The following is a 15119-nucleotide window of genomic DNA, read 5'->3' on the forward strand; positions in this document are numbered from 1 at the left end:
TATAATATCGTGCTAACCTGAAAAAGTATTCTGTTTTACTTGGATTTATGAAAGAAAATGTTTCATGCCTTAAATACCATAGTAGTACATGTCATGTTAATGTATGTTTTAAAATTTCCTAAATAACAAATTAGAAAAAAAAAAAAAAAACATACATAATTATCACACTAATATTGGAATAATTTTCTGTCATTAAATTTTGCATTTCTGACATAAACTTTAAATAAAAATACAAATGTTTGATAGTTCAGTATGTGAATAATACATATGTTTTTTGTTTCTCTTCTCAACTGTTTTTGCAACAAGCGCCTTTCCCCCATTCATCGCATTATCATTTCCCATTATGTTGACTCAAAAATAATCTATATAACACGGAAATTATTTTATTTAGTGTATTAATGCGTATTATACTTATATCTCATTTATTTGTATTTTATAGGACTCATTCCTTTCTAAAACCGCAAAATTCCCCTCCTGCTTAGAAACAACACCTTTAGAGTATTTAAGTGTGTGGCAGGATTTTAAATTACACTTTTATTGTGCGACATGTTGAAAAAGGTTGAAAATGCTAATGTATAAGGAAAAGAGCTATCCCATGAAAAATCTGCCCCAAGAATTCTCTTAACTTATCTATAGGTCTATTACACCCAATACGATTAAATGCAATTCTGTGGAATCTAAAATTGATGTCCTTCTCTTAATGTAAATAGTGCTATCTTTCTGTTTTATTTGCTCTGTATATCTAGGAAGAGCAAAGTGACTTGGACACAGTGAATGAGGAGCCAAGTGTGGAACTAACGGCAGAGGACAACGAGGTTTTGACAGAAAGGTGAGTGTGGTGTGCGAGTCTTCACGTAGAGAGTTCATTGTGTTTGAAGTGTCTGTTTTCTTGACTGTCCAGAAGCAGCTTCAGAAGAACTGTCTGTCTGAATCATCCAGTAACAACCATTCATCATATTCACACTCCACTTCCCTTGCTATCTGGTTTCCATAATGTACTTTTCTTCATGTTCTTCTCTAAATGCGCCTAGATTATCGTGAAAATAATGTAAATGGACATGCAAGAAGTCGGCCTTTATAGTCATATTGCAGTCCAGGCCCTCTACAACGTAATTTTTACAGTTTCTTTATAATTGAGGTCTTTATAATTCCCTGAGAAATTATGTACTACCATTTTGAATCTATTTCAAGAGTTTTTCTGCAAACCGTTGTTCACAGATACAATATACTTAATTTTTTTAATCCCTTTATGCTTATTAGGCAATTCTTGATGAATAATTCAGTTGCTAATATTTCTTTTATGTTTTTTATTTATATTTTCTCTATTGGTTTATTTTATTGGGGTAATTTAGGTAATTTATTTGGTAGTGATCTAACTGTGTAACATTAATTTTTCTGTTTTATTTATTTGTTTGGTTATGTGTTTACTTACATTTTTACTTACTTATTTATATATATTTATTTACTTGTGTTTTAATTAATTAATTAATTTATTATTTAGTTATCCATTTATTTATTTATTTATCTACCTTATTTATTTATTTTTATTTTTTTATTTTTTTGATTTATTTTTTTAACTATTTATTTATTTTTTGTTTATTATTTATTCATTTATTTATTTTTGTTTTATTTAATTACTTTATTTATTTATTTTATTTATTTATTTTGGTTTTATGTATTTATTTTTATTTACTTATTTATTTTATTTATTTATTTTTTATTTCTTTACTTTTTTATTTTTTTCTTATTATTTATTTATTTTTTATTTATTTATTTTTATTTTATTTATTTATTTATCTATCTATCTCTCTGTCAGTGTCTGTCTATCTATCCCTCTGTCTTTCTGTCCGTCCGTCCGTCTGTTCGTCTATCCTGTCTGTCTTTCTGTTCGTTCATTCATGCATTCTGGTGTAGTTAAGGACATCAGTCTTTCACTGCCACACCACCAGCAATATTACTACAATAATACTTACAATGGTTTTTGAACAACGTTGTTTCACCAATTTGTGATTTCATTCTATTTGGTCGCTGTCTCCTCTTGTAATACATAGACCTAGCTCTATTGTCCCACTCACAGAAGAAACATGTTGGTGTTGTTATTAACTAATGCGTAGTTCTTAACTGTAAAGCCATTAATCCTCTTATTGTCCAATATTTCGCACACATAGTGAGTTCAGAGCAGTGCTGTCACGAAATCAGCACAGCAACCTATGATTGTAAAGTTACGAGATAGCCGCGTGCGTTTCTGTAAATATCTGCATGTAAGTGTGCAACTTCTCAGCTTTCAGGCAGGGATGTAGAATGTGTTACTGTAAGTAAGGTATTGTAGTTTTACTGGAAATCACAATCACATATGAATCAGTTTATGTTATTAGTGCCTGAAATAAATCATATGCAATAATAATCAGCAGTAAAGTAAGTGTAATGAATTTATACAACAACGTCTACAAAAGACAAGGAAATAAGACATCAACATTCTAACTACTGGCTTACAAATTAATAGTACTTCACGTTAAATAATATAACATATTCTTCTAGTCGAAAATGTAATGTATTGTACTTGAATTATATTGTAAATTTTATTAGTAACAACAATGTAATTTATTCGTCACAACAATAATTCTTTTCTACAATTCGCCTTAAACGCTCTCGTCAACAATTGGATTTTCACTCAACACAGTATTCGTTATAGCACTCCACCGACGACAATGACAATTTACTTGGACTATTACGCACAACAATGAACTGTTAATCTTAACTAATATTTACACAGTACTATTTACAAATCAGAACTACCAGTTCTCAGTTCACAGTTCTTCTATCTCAGTCACTCGAGTTCACAGTATCTCGAACCACAGACCTTCAGAGACAGTTCACTGTACTCGAACTCGGGTCCCTCCAACTGCGGTCCACTGCACTCGAACTCAGGTCCCTCCAACTGCGGTCCACTGCACTCGAACCCAGGCCTTCGGCTGCTGACGCAGTTGCGGACGCACACTCGAGTCGAACTCCGGTGCACAAGACTGGCTTCCTTGCTCTGGCTTTCTCACTGACTGAATAACTGAAAACTGCTGTCGTTCCTTCGCGACCGTAATTTATAACCACAGCGACGTAGCCTCGAAAGTTCCACGCGTCTCTAGAGATGGCACTCCAGAAAAATCCAGAGCCCTCTCCTCTCTACCAGCACCAGATGCGCGCGCACTCTCTCTCCACTCTCTCGCCGCGTTGGCCCTTTCCCCTCTCCGCCGCGCGCCATTCCAAAGTGCTCCGCGCGATCTTCTCTCTTGCGGGACACTGGTCGTGAGTTCGAATCTCATGTCGCTGTCACAATATTGTGTCACCAAAGATTGGGAGAATGGACCATATACTGAATACATGTTCAAAGATACCTGACCCTACTAATGTATAGTGAACGATAGTTAGTTGTTCTAAGCGTGGTTTCTGTGGTTATTATTTCTATGAATAAAATGGCGAAGATAATAGTCACTGTTGCAAATCAATATTTCATCACCCTCTGCTGATTCTAAACCACATTTGTTTTAGTGGAAAATCGCTGATATTGTCAGTTATGAGAATAATTTATATTTAACGTACGTCATCATTTTCCCCGACACTCTTTTAAGCGCTCCAATATTGGTGTAATCTATTGGGAACGAGTGATACTGTTTCAGAGATTGTTAATTTTTTTATGCTCGACCATGCCGAAATGTAGTAATTATACACCTGGTAGCAGTCGTTTAATTCATGTCATTAAAGTAGACCTATTCATTAAAATTCAGGTTTTCGATTATTCTCGGATATGCAATCGAAAGACAACGAGGGAAACGTCATGGAGGCTGGAAATCCAATACTGTCGCAGAAGGTTATGTTCTGTTACTATAACAATTAGCGTTAATTGTAAATAATACTCAAATAAATTCAATTTGTCATCTCGTTTTTCAATTCTAAATCAATTCCCAGGTTATATCAAAATGTGTTCATGTTACATGACATCAAGGTCAATGACATTATTGTTCCTCGGAAAAAATCAATACTTTCGCGTCTGCGCACATCTCACAATTAACGAGCTATGAACAAGGTCACTTCCGATCTTCTGTCAGATACAAATAAAATGAATACTTCTGAATAATTTCAAGTTAGAAATATGGTCGAGCATAAAAAGTCGTATGAAACTTGCCTATAATGGTAATTAAGACGCTCGTATGAAAATTATGAAACTCACTTGCGCTCGTTTCATAAACAAACATACTTGTGTCTTAATTACTATCATTATAGGCTCGTTGCATAATGTACTAGTATCTTTGCTTCTGACTTATCCCACACGTAAGAAGTTCGCTTAATGATCATATAATGGTAAGCAGATATCTTTCCAAGTCCGTGTACAAAGTGAACAACAAAGAAATTTAGTTTTTTCCTAATCTTTTACTTGATTGCTTATTTGTTGCAATTGCAATGTGTAGTTACAATGGCGAAACACATTTTCTTATATTACTAGAGTTCATTTTTCTCGTTTTAAGAACCTGCTGCAGACGCTTGTTGTTTAACGTTTATTTTTAGATATAACATTCTCTATATCACGTAATATTACGTTAGCAGCTGCAGTGCTTAAAACTAAACATAATAAATTATTGTCTGTTAGTCCACTCCTTAACCTAAATTTATTAACGATGAAAGAGTAATGGAATGGAGAAAAATTCTCTCCGGTGCTGGGATTTGAACCCGGGTTTTTAGCTCTACGTGCTGATGCTTTATCCACTAAGCTACACCGGATATCACCCCGGCGTCGGACAGAATCGTCTCAGATTAAGCTCCAACTCTTGGGTTCCCTCTAGTGGCCGCCCTCTGCACTACGTCATAGATGTCTATGAACGTAGGACCGAAGTCCACACATGTGCTGAGGTGCACTCGTTATGAGTGACTAGTTGGCAGGGATCCGACGGAATAAGCGCCTTCTTAAATAACGAAGTGATTTACGCTTATATGTATTATTTTAATGTACCGAAGTACATCGTATGATGACGCAGAATATCTGCATGGAAATATCATATGTACTTTGGTACATTAAAATAATATATATAAATTTATTAAGTTTCCTTCACAAAAAAAAAAAAACGATGACAACTTATACGTACTGCCGAACATTGATATTATTTCTGAAGGAAATTTGTTTTATCTAAGATAAAAATTAAAAATTGAAATAATTCTGGATATTGTGATGAAAACTTCAATGCTCTTTACTCTTTAGCATGTGGTGGAGTCATGCTTTGTATTAAATTTGTACTTCCCTATGACGTCTAGCATAAGACTGCAGGTAGGAGAAGGATATGAGGGGAGGTAAGGTTTGAACACGTGGTTTGCTGGAACGAAATTGAAGAACAGCACTTAAGAGAACTTGATGTCGTCGCTTGTTAAAATAAAGCAAGGAGCTGAAATTTGCTGTAAATGATACCGATCTATTTCTTCCTAAAAACTGCACACTGGACAAAATGGTGAAGAAATAATTCCAATTTTGTTCAAGTGCTTGTAGATAGCACTGTTGATAGTAGATCTGTACCACATTTAAAATCAAATGGGATTGTTATTAAAAACACAGACGTTTTTTCTGATATATTTGTTTTTATTGATTTATATGTGATGAGTTTCTCGTTCTTTAGGAAGTGAATGAAATAAAATTTTTGTTTTTATATATAAAAACCAGTTTAATACTCTACACGTGTTGGCAGTAATATTTTACAAGACAAGCTTAGCGCAAGTTTATTAACAAACGCTATTTAACATTTAAAATAAATACATTAAAACTAAAATAAAGAATAATTTTACCCTATTAAGAGGCCAAATGACAACCCATGGTACGAAAAGCGGACATCTTATCCCTACGTCACAGACAGCTCTTAAGTTTGACTACATTGTAGACGGACGAGTTCCAATGAACAACCAGAACAGCAATACCTTCAAGTGCAGTTCATTTTCTCGTGTGAACTGCGCGTTAGAACTTAGAATTTCTAATGGCCAAGAGTCGGCCCACTCTTTTTGCCCCGAAGCTTACATCCTATAATGTAAAATCATTAGTGATCTATGGTATGATTCTTTAGAGTGCTATGCTGTAGTTATTGTTTTTCTGAATGGTTTCATTAGTTTGTCCGAGCTCTTTATTTTCCATTAACAAAAATATGGCCACGATCTACATATACTTCAGACTCGAAATTCTATAAAATTTGGAATGCCACTTTTCTATCGCTAATAGTGTAAGGAACAGATCAAGCCTAGTCACGTGCTTGAGTGGAGTAACATGGGAATCTCATAAGAGACACTGAACCAAACATATACTGTAGTCATTTGTAACGGGCGGCCTCTGTCTACTTTGAATAGTTGGTAAAAATGATAAGTAAACAATACTTAAACAATTAAGTATTATCCTGCCGTCGAAAGGTATGATAGGGTCGACTGTCTCTTTTTGTTAAGGTGGTACAAATAAAACACTCCATATAAATCATCAACTCTCTCTGTTCACATTTATTAATAATACTATAGAAAAATGGAAATGTACCAAGGTCTCCAGTAAAAATACAATCACTGATAATTCACCAACGTATCGACACTGGCTTGTTACTGAAGGTCACTGAACTGGCATTCACCAATACACATACTAGTAATGCCATCTGTGCTCTCAGATTGTAATCCTAAGTAGCTAGCTAGACAAGTCCTAACTTGTCTGATATGGCAGAAATCATTATTACCAGAACCAAATACAACCAATGTAACACCGCTTGACGAATGCCAGCTTATAATCTCATACTCCATATGAAATCAAACTCCTTCTATTAATCACAATAAACTTAACATTATTGATCTATAAAAACCTGTTTCGATCCTTTGTGGACCAGTTTCGGAACCCACACAACAATGCTCTCTCTTCAAAACACATACTTCCATAATCACACAGCACACTACTCCGTAACTTGGCTACGTCTTTATCCGTAATAAATCACAATCCCCGTTCGAATCCCGACTACTCTGTCATCCCATCGCAGATAGTCGTTAAGTCCCCAAACCACAGCTCTCCACAGCTCTCGTCCAACCTTACTCTTCGAGAGTCTCCCCAAAACTAAACATGTCGAAATTCTCCCCCCAGGAAAACAAACGCTAAAGAAAAAATGAAAGCAAAAATGGCCAATGAAAATCAAAGCCCCTGTCACGTGATAACTAAATTCGCTCCTTATGCGTGAGAAAAGGGAGACCAAGAATGGCGGAAATAAAGCAAGCTATGTACAGGAGGAAGAAAGACTAAAAATGGAGGGGAAGGAAGCCACCTATGAACAGTAAGGGTTTCTAATAATAAAAAGTATATAACAAGACTAAAGTGAAAAAGAAAAGAAAGAAACGAAGATAGCGTGCCGAAACTAAAAAGGCACACATTAAACAAACACTCCAAATCGTTAATTCATTCATAGTGTTCTGCTCAAGGGAAGATCTGTCTTTGCAAACTCAGTATTCTCCAGTCTTTCTTATTTCCCGCCTTTCTCATAGTCTCCGCATACAACCCATATGTCTTAATGTCGTCTATCTTCAGAAACTTCAGCTCAATTTCCTGTCTGGTAAAATTGGGCGCATGTGGCAGTGTCCACTTTTCCTTCCATTTCCAGCTGATACATTGGCTAATGTAGGGTACATTCTATGTAGTGTTTGTATCCAGTGCTTCCATACGCTTTGCCTTTCTGAATACTACAATGGTAGATCTCTAGGTGATGCAGGTACGTACCAGCTGGTCACCCACAGTAGTTCAAACAGGAATAAGCGCGTATAATGTTTTGTTTCATTTTTCATTCAGGAGTATAGAATGTGTTCACAGAACTGACGTCATTTATGTTGCAAAACAGACGTACAGACCACCTCACTCGTTGTGTACACTCTAGCCATCTTGTCTAGTGTCCACTGCTACTTGGTTTTGTTACAGTCGAGTATTATTTGAGCCATTCAGATCACAAGTGGTGTAAGTCAAGAATGGGTAATAATGGTTGAAGTAAACATTGTGTAAAATACAGCGCAAAGTAGCAATTAATATTCACTATTAGTAATCGATAGATAGCAAAAACGACATATTAATTGCTACTTTGCGCTGTATTTTACAGAATTTTTACTTTATACCTCATTCAATTTTGACTTACACAGCTTTTGCTCTGAACGTTTGTGGCTTGAAATTGCTGTCTCCGTTTGAACAAGACATATCACAGCAGTACAAGTCTTATTTACTTATTTTTTGATTATAGAATGTCAGTCAAATCGCAGTGACCACAAAAAAGAGATGAAAAAACTCCTTTTCTTTTCGCTTTTCTGAACAATTCCGCATGTCAACTTTTTTTTGCCTCCCAGTGAGGGCTAGGTTTTGAGCTAAAAGGTTCTCTGTCAAGTTACGGCTTGTGAAGATGTTGTCTGTCGTTACCCTTGGCCCTGTACCTTGGAGACCTAATGTAACATCTTGGACAGTTCCCATTCCTTTGTTCTTCTCTGTTCTCTGCAGAGTCATCCGATTTCCCGCCTGTGTATACGTGCTACAAGTATGATATGTATTTGCATCACCTCACGTCCAGACTTTTATACCAGATTTGCTGTTTTTAGTTCTGATAAATAACATGAAATAACATCCGTGTAGAGGTGAAAGCTGCTCGTCAACCATAATGCATTTAACAGGAGACTATGCCAGTCTTAAATTTGCTACAAACATCTCCAATATTACTCTCAATTGAACCAATTAATGCTTTTATGCCGTTGAGTGGGAGTATACATATAATTAATAATAATAATAATAATAATAATAATAATAATAATAATAATAATAATAATGTTTTATTTTCGCTGGTATAGTTAAGACCATAAGGCCTTCTCATCCACTGAACCAGCCTTAATCAATACAATACATATTTAAATTACGAATATTTACACTACACTTAAAAGGTTCTCCAGCAATATTCTTCAATTAAGTTTTAGCGACTAGTAGGCTACATATTTATTTAAATTTAGATAAACCTATAAGGTAAAGTAGTAACTTAATTTATGAGCTAATTTAATTCAATCAATTATAATTAATTTGAGATTTGAGATAGCTAGTAAAATGATGAAAATTAATTTAATATAAGCTTACTAGAACTATGTTACAGGGAGAAAAAAAAATATATGTATATATATATATTTAAATCTAAAATATTTTTCTATAATGAGAATATTAATGTAATTATCATTAGAGATTTTGCAAATCTATTTAGAGAAATTAATGACAATAATAAGAATGGACAGATGTTAGTTTCATTACTTGTAATAAATATTAATCAGCAATTAATTTGTTAAGTAAGAATTTATGTAATTTGTACATAAATGAAGTTATTATCCAAAAACCCCTTTCATCACTCGGTAGCGAGTTCCAATTTCTAGCATCTGAAACTGTATAGGATCAAGAATATAAAGCTGTCTTGTGGTAGGGTATAATGAGTAAATTGTTATGATGAGATCTTGTACTTAGCTGATGATATGGGGATAAATTTTGAAAACGAGAAGCCAAATAGATTGGGGTAGCTGTGCGCAGGATTTGAAATATGAGAACAAGAGAAGGCAGGGCTCGTCGATCGCTTAGCCTTAGCCAAGACAGAGTTTGGAAAGACGGGGAAACATGATCATACTTACGAATATTGCAAATGTAACGGACGCACGCATTATGCACACGTTGTAGCCTGCTGCTCAAATTTGCATTTAGGTTACTTAATATCATATCGCAGTAGTCAAAGTGTGGCATCACGAGTGCATCATTAAAGCAAAGCAAAAAAAATTAATTAGCAGGCCTTTATTCTTTTATAATTGTATGTTACATTGATGGAGAGGTTGGAAAGCTTTGTTAGTAGCTTATCATTAGCAAACAACCAAATACGTTAGTACGAAATGGAATCAGTAATGTTCCAACAGTTTCCTAATTTTGAAGTGACAAAGTGACAAAGTGTAAAGATTTTATATGAGATGATTCATGAGGATTTACCTTCACTTACGAAGCTTATTTCCGAGAAAATTCTGAGCAACAAATTCATATAAACATGTGCCTTAATCTCACTGTTGCACTAATATTTTAATTTGTTCGTAAAATACCATTATTCTTTTGTTTTGAAGGTAAAATAGTATTACAGATAAAGGTTGAACTATTCACGAGTATCATTTCTTTAATTAGCTAGTGTTCTGAAGCTAAAAATTTGTCATGAATTCCATAGTTGCTTCGTAGAGGTTTTTTTCTATTTTTAATTACAAAATTACATTTTTATTACGCATTTATCACAATTGTTACAAATCACAACACTTTGGTAAATTCTTCAAGGCTGTACATTAGAATGCATAATTAAAGTGTAAAGAATCAAGTTCCTATCTCACATGATTTGTAACATTTTTTATGGTAAGTCCATAATAATAATGTAATTCTTAATTAGAAATTGAAAATCAAAATCTATACAAAGCAATTGACAACACATTTTTAGCTTTAGAACACTAGCCAAGTAAAGAAATGAGATTCTTGAATACTTGTAGTTCATTTTCTATTTGTAATATTCTTTTACCCTTACAACTAAAGAAAAACCGTACTTCACTGTGAACTTCAGATTAGTGTAACTCTGAAAATATACATATTAGGATACATGTTTATATGACATTTTTGCTCTGAATGTCTTCGAAAATAAGCTTCGTAATCACCCTGTATATCACAAGAATAAGATAATAATTTGAAGCATATTTGTAATCGGGAACTTCTAAACAATCGCATAAATAGCACCTCACGAAATAGATTTGTGTTGATTTGAATATTCAGTAATTGAATGTATACTTGTTGCGACTATTTTATACACTGATATTATATTTACTTCAGGATTGCAGCTACGAATGAAGGGATTGTATCCACAGAATTGGACAGTCTTGCTCTTGAAGAGGACGAGACTGTGTGCGAGATTCCCAAGAATTCAAGTTCCTTAGGAAAACCTGTACGGACTCGTGAAGATGAGAAACAATCGGAATTAGAATTGTCTGAAATATGTTTCTCAACTACGGTAAAACTGAACCAGCATTTACCCATCGACGTAGGCAAGAAACGTTTCAAATGTGATGTTTGTGGTAAATGTTACACGCAGGCTGGTAGCTTAATAGTCCATAAACGCGGGCACACAATCTATAAACCTTTTATATGCGATGTCTGTGGTAAAGATTTCACAACTTTGGCTTGCCTAAAAAGACATGAGCGCGTTCATACTGGTGAGAAACCTTTTAAATGTAAAACTTGTGGTAAGTGTTTCTCGGAGTGGAGCAATCTAACAAGACATAACCGGCTTCACACTGCTGTCAAATGTGATGTTTATGGTAAGCGTCACTTGAAATCGGATAAGCTAAAGGCACATGTACGCCTGCACAGTGCCGAGAAACCTTTCAACTGTGAAATTTGTGGTAAATGTTACTCCCGGGCTTATAAACTGAAGACCCATGAACGCGTGCACACTGGCGTGAAACCTTTCAAGTGCTCCGTTTGTGATAATTCTTTCTCGGATTTGAGTTCTCTAAAAAGCCATGAACTTCTGCATACAGAGGAGAAACCTTTCAAATGTTCCGTTTGTGATAAGTCTTTCTCGGATTTGAGTTCTCTAAAAAGCCATGAACTTCTGCATACAGAGGAGAAACTTTGCAAATGTTCCGTGTGTGATAAGATTTTCTCGGATTTGAGTTCTCTGAAAAGCCATGAACTTTTGCATACGGAGGAGAAACCTTTCAAATGTGATATCTCTGGTAAGTGTTACTTGAAATCGGATAACTTTAAGGCCCATTATACCCTACACACTGGTAAGAAACCGTTCAAATGTGATGTTTGTGGTAAATGTTACACGCAGGCAAGTAGCTTAAGACTTCATAAACGCGGGCATACAAGCGACAAACCTTTTATATGCGATGTTTGTGGTAAAGCCTTCACAACGTTGGCTTGCTTAAAAAGACATGAGCGCGTTCATACTGGCGAGAAACCTTTTAAATGTAAAACTTGTGGAAAGTGTTTCTCGGAGTGGAGCAATCAAACGAGACATAACCGGCTTCACACTGCTTTCAGATGTGATGTTTGTGGTAAGCGTTACTTGAAATCGGATAAACTGAAGGCGCATGCACGTCTGCACTCTGGCGACAAACCTTTCAAATGTGATGTTTGTGGTAAATGCTTCTCCCGGTCATATGTACTGAAGAACCATGAACGTATACACACTGGCGAGAAGCCCTTTAATTGTGCCGATTGTGGTAAGTCTTTCTCGCATTTCAGTACTCTAAAGAGCCATGTCCTTCGACACACAGGGGAGAAACCTTTCAAATGCGATATTTGTGGTAAGTGTTTCTGGAAATCTGATAAACTGAAGGCACATAAAGTCGTGCACACTGGCGAGAAGCCTTTCAAATGTGATGTTTGTGGTAAGTGTTACTCGAAATCGGATAACTTGAAGGCCCATAAGGGCCTCCACACTGGTAAGACACCTTTCAAATGTGATGTTTGTGGTAAATATTACACACGGGCTGGTAGTTTAAGAGTTCATAAACGCGGTCATACTGGCGATAAACCTTTTATATGCTATGTTTGTGGTAAAGACTTCACAACGTTGGCTTGCCTAAAAAGACATGAGCGCATTCATACAGGCGAGAAACCTTTTAAATGTGAATTTTGTGGTAAGTGTTTCTCGGAGTGCAACAAACTAACAAGACATAAACGGCTTCACACTGCTTTCAAATGTGATGTTTGTGATAAGCGTTTCTTGAAATCGGATAAACTGAAGTCGCATGCACGTCTGCACTCTGGCGACAAACGTTTCAAATGTGATGTTTGTGGTAAATGCTTCTCCCGTTCATATATACTGAAGAACCATGAACGTTTACACACTGGCGAGAAACCCTTTAAATGTTTCGATTGTGGTAAGTCTTTCTCGCATTTCAGTACTTTAAAGAGCCATGTCCTTCGACACACAGGGGAAAAACCTTTCAAATGTGATGTTTGTGGTAAGTGTTTCTGGAAAAACTATAAACTGAAGGCCCATGAAGTCGTGCACACTGGCGAGAAACCTTTTAAATGTGATGTTTGTGGTAAGTGTTACAGGAAATCAGATAATCTGAAGATCCATGAATTCGTGCACACTGGCGAGATACCTTTCAAATGTGATGTTTGCGGTAAGTGTTACTCGCAGGCTGGTAGCTTAACAGTCCATAAACGCGGGCACACAGGCGATAAACCTTTCATATGCAATGTTTGTGGTAAAGATTTCACGACTTTGGCTAGCCTAAAAAGACATGAGCGCCGACATACAGGCGAGAAGCCTTTTAAATGTGATGTTTGTCGTAAATGTTTCTCGGATAGGAGTAACTTAAAAAGACATGAGCGGATTCACACTGGTTAGAAACCATACCAATGTAGTGTTTGTAGTAATTGTTACTCGCATTAGGGTAACCTAAAAGTCCGTGATCGCTTTCACATTTGCGAGTTACCTTTCAAATGTAATGCTTGTGGTAATTGTTATTCGAATTAAGATAACCTAAACAGCCCATGGACACGGGCACAGACCAGAAATCTAAAAATACAATGTTCGTTTACAGTGATTCTCTCTCTAGTGGTCTTTAAGCCATGAACTTTTGCACAGGAACGGGAAACCTAAATGTGCCGGGCGTCAAATGTGTTTCGCTAGTAGGTGTAGCTAAATATTCAAGTACTCTTGCCTGTTGGTAACAAATTTTTATAATGCTATTTCTGTGGTCTTTTTCGCAGTGGTGTAGCGGGGAATGACGTTAACACCTATAGGCAAGAAGCCTGAAAAGTATTTCCTTTGCAAGAATATTTCATATATGTTTTCAAACATACTGACGGAAAGATTTGGTAATGCCATGATTGTGGAATGTGTTTGTCAGTTCTGTAAGCTAAAGCTATTACGTCTGGTCCACAATAAACCGGGAAGGAAAAATACAACTAGAAGTTAAACACTAATACATACATTGAAAAGTGAACGGGAAATTTGTAGGGAAAGTTGATTCACTCTGTTGTCATCATAAAAGCTATTTCCTTGTATATTTTGTAGCAAGGAGGCCTTAACGTGACATTTTCTTCATCCATCGTGTCTTAATTCAGAAATTCAATAGAATCGCGTGAAGTAATAACCTACATAATATGTGACCAAATTACTGAGTGAATTGAGTTATTAAAAAATTCTGTGTCATAAATTTGTTAGTATGTTAACCTGTGTTTGATCATGGGATGAGTGATAGTGGAAGGAAAAAGATTGAACTATAGATGTGGCGATACCTGACATGTGAGCTGTCTGCGAAGGAAAGGATTGACCTATCAGAAAGAAAATTCATTTAATGATGTTTAATAATCCATTCTACAGACATGGAAGTTCATCATCTCACACCTTAAACCTCTTTTCCTTCTCCTTATCCATTGGTGATATAGCCACGGTACAGAGTAAGGTCACAGAACAGATCTTGCCTCCTATACTGTACATGAGATTTGCTGATGATATGGCGATTGAAGAAGACGAGATGATACTAAGGGATATGCTGCTGGAGATAAGGGACAGCTGTGAGGAGTATAGGATGAAGGTAAATACAAATAAGGCAAAGAGGATGGTTATAGTTAGAAAAATAAACAAGATAAAATTGACGAATTCTTAATGAGGCAGAAGAACATGTGCAGAGTTTCAAATGCTTGGGGTTTACTATAAGAAGTAACGAGATGCTGCCACGAAGTCAAAAAGGAGGATAGCAATGCCAAGGAACCTTTTAATAAAAAAGAGCATCTTCTGTGGATGTCTGGAAAAATAACTAAGAAGAAGACTACTAATATGCTTTTCTATGATGAGTGGCATTGTATGGGGAAGAAGCATGGACAATCGACGAAGTGAAGTGAAGTGAAGCGAATAGAAGCATTTAAATGTGAATATGGGATGAATGGAACGTGTGAAGTGGACAGGCTGAGTAGGAAATGAATCTGTGTTCGAAAGAGTGATGCTGAAATTGATCAGGAAAAAGAATTGATTGGGTCACTGGCTGAGGAGAAACTGCCTACCGAAGAATGTACTGGGAGGAATTGT

General features: G+C 35.8%; 1 protein-coding gene across 1 annotated transcript; it reads left to right on the forward strand.

The window, feature by feature from the left end:
• The first annotated feature begins 235 nt into the window (after window positions 1-235).
• On the forward strand, window positions 236-14935 carry LOC138691451 (zinc finger protein 493-like). Its single transcript, XM_069813379.1, has 3 exons — window positions 236-250; window positions 747-829; window positions 10892-14935. The coding sequence occupies exons 1-3, from the start codon at window positions 236-238 to the stop codon at window positions 13431-13433; spliced, it is 2640 nt and encodes an 879-aa protein (XP_069669480.1). The 3' UTR covers window positions 13434-14935.
• The last annotated feature ends 184 nt before the right edge of the window (window positions 14936-15119 follow it).

This window comes from Periplaneta americana, chromosome 16 (assembly GCF_040183065.1).
Source record: "Periplaneta americana isolate PAMFEO1 chromosome 16, P.americana_PAMFEO1_priV1, whole genome shotgun sequence".
In the NCBI taxonomy this organism is placed as follows: Eukaryota; Metazoa; Arthropoda; class Insecta; order Blattodea; family Blattidae; genus Periplaneta; species Periplaneta americana.

Excerpts from the sequence above, each read along its gene's own strand:
- LOC138691451 (XM_069813379.1), top strand. Across the intron at positions 830-10,891 it reads AACGAGGTTTTGACAGAAAG|GATTGCAGCTACGAATGAAG; the intron begins GTGAGTGTGGTG and ends TATTTACTTCAG.